Raw genomic sequence first — 8,424 nt, 5'->3', positions numbered from 1 at the left:
AAATATATTATTCTGGGGTATGTACATATAAAAAAAAAAGTAAATGCTAGCCTGCTAATGTTAGCATGCTAGCATACCTACAAAATAAAAAACAAATTATAAAAACAAAGATGCTAACATTAGCATGCTACCAGGTATCATTCATCAAGCAACAAAATGTTTGACGCTGAGGTGTACACCTGTTGTATTAGCTAAAAAAAAAAATCTAGCATGCTAAAATTTTCGAACTGTAACTAGCGTCAAGTACCAAAATATTACACTGGAGTGTGTTACCTAAATAAATGTTTAAAATGCTTGCCTGCTAATGTTAGCATGTACCAAAATAACCAGGGGTCACCAACATTTTTGAAAGCAAGAGCTACTTCTTGGGTACTGATTAATGCCAAGGGCTACCAGTTTGATACACACTTCAATAAATTGCCAGAAATAGCCAATTAGCTCAATTTACCTTTAATAAATAAATCTGTATATATAAAAAAAAATGGGTATTTCTGTCTGTCATTCCGTCGTACATTTTTTTCCCTTATTACGGAAGGTTTTTTGTAGAGAATAAATGATGAAAAAAACACTTGATTGAACGGTTTAAAAAAGGAGAAAACAGGGAAAAAAAGAAGATTACATTTTGAAACATAGTTTATCTTCAATTTCGACTCTTTAAAATTCAACCGAAAAAAATGAAGAGAAAAACTAGCTAATTCCAATCTTTTTGAAAAAATTCAAAAAATAATTTATGGAACATCATTAGTCATTTTTCCCGATTAAGATTAATTTTAGAATTTTGATGACATGTTTTAAATAGGTTAAAATCCAACCTGCACTTTGTTAGAATATATAACAAATTGGACCAAGCTATATTTCTAACAAAGACAAATCATTATTTCTTCTAGATTTTCCAGAACAAAAATTATAAAAGATTTAAATTTGATTCTACAGATTTTCTAGATTTACCAGAACATTTTTATTTTTAATTTAATCATAATAAGTTTGAAGAAATATTTCACAAATATTCTTCGTCGAAAAAACAGAAGCTAAAATGAAGAATTAAAATTAAAATGTATTTATTATTCTTGACAATAAATAAAAAAATACATTGATTTAAATTGTCAGGAAAGAAGAGGAAGGAATTTAAAAGGTAAAAATCATAAAATCATTTTTAAGGTTGTATTTTTTTCTCTAAAATTGTCTTTCTGAAAGTTATAAGAAGCAAAGTAAAAAAATATATGAATTTATTTAAACAAGAAGACCAAGTCTTTCAAATATTTTCTTGGATTTTCTAATTCTATTTGAGTTTTGTCTCTCTTAGAATTAAAAATGTCCAGCAAAGCGAGACCAGCTTGCTAGTAAATAAATGCAATTTTAAAAATAGAGGCAGCTCACTGGTAAGTGCTGCTATTTGAGCTATTTTTAGACCAGGTCAGCGGGCGACTCATCTGGTCCTTACGGGCGACCTGGTGACCACAGGCACCGCGTTGGTGACCCCTGAACTAGTGCCTGGGCTGCATCCCGGTCTTAAGACCTTGATGAACACAGCCACCCAACTGATAGTTTTGAGTCCTTTGAGTCCCTCTCAACTGTCCACACCACGGACCTCTGCCTGCTACGACTCCACGTAACCTAAGGCCGTGTGTCCGTCACCCAGGTCCACGACCACGTGAGGCTGGTTGTAAGGAGATTCCTGTATCTCCTCTTCCTCCTCCTCCTCCTCCTCCTCTTCCAGCTCCGGCGCTGGGTCCTCCGGAGGGATGGAAATTTTCGTTGTGGTTGAATCACCCGAGGAGCCGTTGTCACTCCGGGAGATCAAGCTGACTCTTTCCACGTCCGAGACGATGTCGATCTCGCGGTCTATGTCCATGATGCACTCGCCTTTGGACTGGACGTGGCGCGGTTGCTGCGACCCAACGAACCAAGGAGTTAGTCTTCATAAGTGTGTCCGTGTCTCTGTACGGATGTCCTACCAGACTGTTTGGGAGGTCTTCTTTGCCGCCCGTCATGGTCCACGCCTTCACCCGCCAGATGATGATGGCGATTACAGTGAGGAGGACGATTAAAATCCCCAGGAAGAGAATCAGAGTCATCGTTGCTAAACCTGACACACACACGGTTAGCCACAGTTAGCAAGACAGCGCTAACAAACACTGATGACTTCTATTAAACAGACAAGAAGCAAGGAATCAAACAGAGACAGATCAGTGTCAGAGCTTGGTCCGCATTGCCGGCAGTAAGGCGGACACGTTTCCAGTGAGGGTTGGACTCCCATTCTGGTCATAACTTTTATGTACAGAATTTCTAGGCGCAGTCAAGGCGTTGAGGGGATCCGGTTTGGTGGCTGCAGGATTAGGTCTCTGCTGTTTGCAGATGATGTGGTCCTGATTGCTTCATCTGGCCAGGATCTTCAGCTCTCACTGGATTGGTTCGCAGTCGAGGTTGAAGCGACCGGGATGAGAATCAGTACCTCCGAGTCCATGGTTCTCGCCCTAAAAAGGGTGGAGTGCTATCTCCGGTTTGGAGAGGAGACCCTGCCCCAAGTGGAGGAGTTCAAGTACCTAGGAGTCTTGTTCACGAGTGAGGGAAGAGTGGATGGTGAGATCGCAATTTACCGGTCGATCTACATTCCCATCCTCACCTATGGTCATGAGCTTTGGTTCATGACCGAAAGGACAAGATCACGGGTACAACCGGCCGAAATGAGCTTCCTCCGCCGGGTGGCGGGGCTCACCCTTAGGGTGAGAAGCTCTGTCATCCGGAGTGAGCTCAAAGTAAAGCCACTGCTCCTCCACATCGAGAGGAGCCAGATGAGGTGGTTCGAGCATCTGGTCAGGATGCCACCCGAACGCCTCCTTAGGGAGGTGTTTCGTGCACGTCCGACCGGTAGGAGGCCATTGGGAAGACCCAGGACACGTTGGGAAGACTCTGTCTCCCGGCTGGCCTGGGAACGCCTCGGGATCCCCCGGGAAGAGCTGGACGAAGTAGTTGGGGAGAGTCTGCTTCGGCTGCTTCCCCCGCGACCCGACCTCGGATGGATAGATGGAGAATTCAATTTAGCTCATTGAGGAGAAACATCTGGGCTGTGCTCTTCGTACAGTCTTCCACCACGCTCTGACGAAAGATTGACGGCTGTTTTATTTGGACCTTCCCTGATTACGTGGCAACAGCTGTTTCTAAAGGAAAGGGGGTCATAAACAGCCGTCGCTTTTGGTTACAAGTCAGTTCAAAGAAAAGGTGCCTGGAGGGGGGGGGTCAGGTCTTGCTTCTCAAGTCAAGACAATATCTTCCTGTGGATTACAAATCATACTTGCCAACCTTGAGACCTCCGAATTCGGGAGATGTGGGCAGGGGTCGAAGGGGTTATAGATCAACCTATGGGTAACGGAGACATATATAAGAGTCTCCTTTTCAGGTAAGAGAGGACGCTAAAGGCAGTACCTTTTAAGGCACGCCCCCAATATTGTTGTCAGGGTGGAAATCAAGAGAAATTCAGGAGGCACTGAAATTTGGGCGTCTCCCGGGAAAATCGGGAGGGTTGGCAAGTATGATTAAAATAGATCAAAGAAACGGACACCTTCATGTCGCTTCCCATCATACACAGTGGAGTTTTACAAGCCTTTTGATTGGTAAGATCTAAGACAGCGTTTGTCTGCTCGCCGGGAACTCACGGAAGCACAAGATTTTGTGATAACTTCGATACAATTATTCTGACACAAACCTTCACCATCAGGCTGGACCAGACAGACCGGCGCCGTCTGTCGGAACTCGATCAGTCGTCCGGCTTTGTCGCTTATGGTCCCGTTCAGCTTGACACACTGGTCCACTCCATCCGGGAAGTCCACGTCCACCCTGCACGTCTCCTGATCCGCCCGACAGGACCCTTTGACGTCTCCCTGAGGCGGACAGGAAACGTCTTGTCAGTTTTGCTACTTTGACGGACCGGCAAACCAAGACTGACCAAAGAGGGTTTCCTCACGCTGACTAAAGACACGATGAAGTCCAAGAGTAGGTGGTGCCTCCAGTCGAACCGTCGCAGTTGCGGGTGGTGGCGAAGCGGATTCCGGAAACTCACCAGGGTTCTTGAGCCGTGCGTTCTCACGTCCACTCGTGGGAAGTCCAGCTTGCCTGCGGACAAGGAGCGAGACGGTCGCACAGGACACAAGTCTTACGCGGGGACGTGGTCACTCACAAATCACGTCCACCATCTTCACGTTGTTGAAACTAAAGGTGGCAGACACGCTGGGGGAACGACGCGCCCCTCGCGCCGCAGTCAGCGTGACGTAGTGGACGTCCATGGCGCTGTCCAGCGAGTCCCACACCAGGGCGCTCAGGTTGTCGTACCTGTGCGCCGTGGTCACGTCCTCCAGGTGGCGCCCGCCGCTGCCGGAAGACACAGGTTGGACACCAGACCCGACCAGCACCGGAAGGACGGTTTCTCACCTGCCCGAGTGTCCCACCTCCACCAGGAATATCGTCTCATCTTGATCGTAGTCCCAGGTCACGCTGACCCGCGTGTCGTAACACGTCACCGTCACCTCGGTGGGCGGAGCCACTGCACGAGAAGCACGTCAGTGTTCATTTGGGGAATGTTCTCAACTCCTGTTTCCACACTAGCGTCTCAGCCAGCAGCTAGTTCTAGAACTCTGGTTTTCTACAGGGCGGTTGGGAAATCCTTGGTTGATTAGACTTTATTGGAAATATTTTTTATATTTCAAATGTATTTTTGAAATACCGTATTTCCTTGAATTATGCGCCTGACTTGAATTACTGCCAGGTCAAACTCGCTTCGCAAAATAATTAGCGCATGCTTAGTATTACCGCCGGGTCAAACTCGTGACGTCACGAGTGACACTTCCCCTGTCATCATTTTCATAATGGAGGAGGTTGATTTCATCCATCCATCCATCCATCCATTTTCTACCGCTTATTCCCTTTCGGGGTCACGGGGGGCACTGGTGGTTGATTTCAATAATTTGAAATCGCATAAAGGGAAGAAAATTAGGATTTAAGGTCCAAGCTTACATCACACTCAATTTTTTTACTGCATGCCTTTGGTAAGTGCCGGAGTGAGAAGAGGTTTTAAAATAATGAGCGCATGCTTACTTTTACCGCATGCCTTTGGTAAGCGCAAGAGTGAGAAGAGGTTTTAAACTAATTAGCGCCCCGGCGGCAATTCAAGGAAATACGGTATTTCATTTTATTTTTAGCGCTCCAGCTACCAGCTAGCAATTAACCTGCCAGGTGTCGGCTAGAGGTGAATGTGTTCATTAGTTAACAATTAGCACGATGATTGTCAGCTAGTTTTTAACACTTTAGTAACCTACTAGCAAATAGGATCGCAAACTGCCAGTTAAAGATGAGCACACTAGCTGTCATCTAGCGATTAGCGCGTCTGTTGTGAGCTGGCAATTAGCTTGGCAGTTGCCAGCGAATTGTCACGTTAGCGGGTGTAAGCTATCTAGCGATTAGCACAGCCGTTATCAGCAGGGGATTAGCGCTGCCAGCTAGTATTTAACCTGCCAGATGTCAGCTGGAGATTGGCACGCCATTTGTCAGTTAGCGATTAGCGCGATCATTTTTTGCTAGTGATTAACAGTCTGGTAACCTGCTAGCAATTAGGGTCGCAAACTGCCTGCCAGCAGATGTCTTAAAGGTGTTCGTTAGCGATAAGCACGATAATTGTTAGCTGGTGGTTAACACGCTAGTAGCCGGCCAGCAATTAGGGTTGCAAACTGTCAGTTAAAGATGAGCACACCAGTTGTCAGCCAGCGATTAGCGCGTCTCTTGTGAGCTGGCGATTAGCGTGTCAGTTGTCAGCTAGCGATTAGTGCATCAGTTGCCAGCTATAACTAGCGGCGCAAGCGGGCAGCTAATCGTCAGTTAGCTTTATATTACCTTTTAGCAGCTGTTGTCAGCTATCTAGCGATTAGCCCACCCGTTGTCAGCTAGCGATTAGCGCGGCAGTTGCCAGTTGGTATTTAAACTGCCAGGTGTCAGCTGAAGATTGGCACACCATTTAGTAATACTAACAACAATAAAATGACATAATGGTAGTATAATATAGTTATAATAACATTAATACTAATGAAAATCATAAAATAATTAATAACATTGATAACCCAAAAAATCATAACATAAAATTAATAAAATACATTAATAATAATAATACAATAACATAAATAACAACATAATAGTAAAACAACAGTTATAACATTAATAAAATATTCACAACATCCATAATAATCATAACATTAAAAAAATATATATAATAATAAAATAATGATAATAACATAGTATAATAAAGTTATATTAATACTAATGACATTAATAAAAAATAATTCAGAACATTAACAATAACCATAATAATTAAAACATAACACAACATTAATTAAAATATAAATAGTAATACTAACAATAACATAATAGTAGTATAACATAGTTATAACATAATACTAATTAAATTAATTCATAATCTTAATAATCATAACATGAAATTAATAAAAATACAATAATATAAATACTAACAATAATAATAAAATAATGTAAATAACAATAGTAACATAACAGTTATAATATTCAGAACATCCATCATAATCATAACATTTATAAAAATATAATAACAATATAAATAATACTAACAATAATGAAATAAAAATAACAGTTGCAGTATAAAGTTAAAATAACATCAATACTACTTAGGAAATTGATAAAATAATTCATAACATTAATAACCATAACAATCATAACATACAAATAATAAAAATACAATAATTCTAACATAAATGATCATAATAATATAAATAACATAATTGTAGCGTAACATAGTTTAACATTAATAATAAAATATTCATAACATCTATAATAATATATTATAAAAAGGTAATATGAATATTACTAACAATAATAAAATAATGTTAACATAATAGTAGTATTTTAGTTATAATATTAATACAAATTAAATTAATAAAATAATCCATAACATTGATAATCATCACATTACTGATAAAAGTACAATAATAATAATAAATAATAACAATAATAATAAAATAACAACATAATAGTAATATAATAGTTAAAACATTAATACTAATGATAATAAAACATAATAATCATAACATTAATACAAATGTAATATGAATATAATATATATAATACTAACAATAAAAAACACAATATAAATAATTAATACTAATGATCATAAAACATTCATAATATAACATCAATACAAATGTAATATGAGTAAAATATAAATAATACTAACAATAGAAAACAACATAATAGTAACAAACAATAGTTATAACAATACTAATATCAATCCTTAAAAAAAATCATACCATCCATAGTAATCATAACGTTAATACAAATATGATTAGAAAATACACAATAACAATAAAATAACATCCATAACAACATAATAATAACATAACATTAATACTAAAATATCCATGACATCCATAATAAGCATCCATACATTTCCTACCGCTTGTCCCAATAATCACAACATGAATAAAGACACAATGATATCAATAATAAGACCTAAGAAGAAGAATGCAAACAACATAGCATGAATGTCTGGAAGGTGCGGTTTGGACTTTGAACCTCTCAATCATGGCTTTTATCACTCGGCGCCACAGAAGTCCCACACCAGTAAGACTAGAGTGTGGCCTTAGAAGCAGACAGAACTACCACACGAGTAAGACTAGAGTGTGGCCTTAGAAGCAGACAGAACTACCACACGAGTAAGACCAGAGTGTGGCCTTAGAAGCAGACAGAACTACCACACGAGTAAGACTAGAGTGTGGCCTTAGAAGCAGACAGAACTACCACACGAGTAAGACTAGAGTGTGGCCTTAGAAGCAGAAGCTCCACGCAAGCAGTGGAGAAGGTAAAAGGAGAAGAAACTAACCTGGCTGAGTGGACACCGCGGTGACCAACAGCATCAGTAGGTCCCTGAACGCACCACCGGCCACCATGCCTCAGCAGCTCCGACAGTCCAGTAAAGTGCAGCCCGCTGGCCGCCTACTTTTTACCTGCCCGAGCGGAAGTCACCTGCTGACGTCAGGCTGCCTTTCAAAATAAAAAAGTGGAATGTAGAGAAACTGGAAAGACACTGAACGCGGCGAGCAGAAACAAAACACGAACGCCATGATCAGATACGTTAGAAAAACAACACGATTCATAACAATAACTCTTTTATTATATCATTGTTAGTTTTAATAGGCATTCTTACCTTGTTTATAGCGAGGTTGATATTTTATTACTGCAATATAGGTGATTACAATGTAGGAGACTACAATGCAGGAGACAATGTTGGAGACTACAATGTAGGAGACTACAATGTAGGAGACTACAATGCAGGAGACAATGTAGGAGACTACAATGCAGGAGACTACAATGCAGGAGACTACAATGTAGGAGACTACAATGTAGGAGACTACA

At 40.6% G+C, this 8,424-nt stretch overlaps 1 protein-coding gene across 2 annotated transcripts; it reads right to left on the bottom strand.

The window, feature by feature from the left end:
* Positions 1 to 434: 434 nt before the first annotated feature.
* Positions 435 to 8,034, bottom strand: ifngr1 (interferon gamma receptor 1). 2 transcript variants are annotated; one of them, XM_061915465.1, is made up of 7 exons: positions 7,892 to 8,034; positions 4,426 to 4,537; positions 4,175 to 4,365; positions 3,944 to 4,110; positions 3,704 to 3,878; positions 1,956 to 2,086; positions 435 to 1,888 (listed from the first exon to the last, which is right to left on the bottom strand). In XM_061915465.1, the coding sequence occupies exons 1-7, from the start codon at positions 7,956 to 7,958 to the stop codon at positions 1,598 to 1,600; spliced, it is 1,134 nt and encodes a 377-aa protein (XP_061771449.1). In that variant the 5' UTR covers positions 7,959 to 8,034; the 3' UTR covers positions 435 to 1,597. The 2 variants fall into 2 exon arrangements, with proteins under 2 accessions (XP_061771449.1, XP_061771457.1); XM_061915473.1 differs by having other exon boundaries at positions 3,962 to 4,110.
* Positions 8,035 to 8,424: the final 390 nt, after the last annotated feature.

The sequence above is a fragment of the Nerophis ophidion genome, linkage group LG01, assembly GCF_033978795.1.
Source record: "Nerophis ophidion isolate RoL-2023_Sa linkage group LG01, RoL_Noph_v1.0, whole genome shotgun sequence".
Lineage (NCBI taxonomy): Eukaryota > Metazoa > Chordata > Actinopteri > Syngnathiformes > Syngnathidae > Nerophis > Nerophis ophidion.
Note: the sequence above shows the minus strand (reverse complement) of the source record. Positions and strands in the feature narration are given on the sequence as shown.

What these genes read in the sequence shown, in the direction of transcription:
- ifngr1 (XM_061915465.1), bottom strand. Translation starts at nt 7,958, where the DNA reads ATGGTGGCCGGTGGTGCGTTCAGGGACCTACTGATGCTGTTGGTCACC. An exon ending in CGCGGTGTCCACTCAGCCAG is followed by an intron (nt 4,538 to 7,891) that starts GTTAGTTTCTTC and finishes CTTCTCGTGCAG; the next exon opens with TGGCTCCGCCCACCGAGGTG. An exon ending in GGTCCAGCCTGATGGTGAAG is followed by an intron (nt 2,087 to 3,703) that starts GTTTGTGTCAGA and finishes TGTGTGTGTCAG; the next exon opens with GTTTAGCAACGATGACTCTG.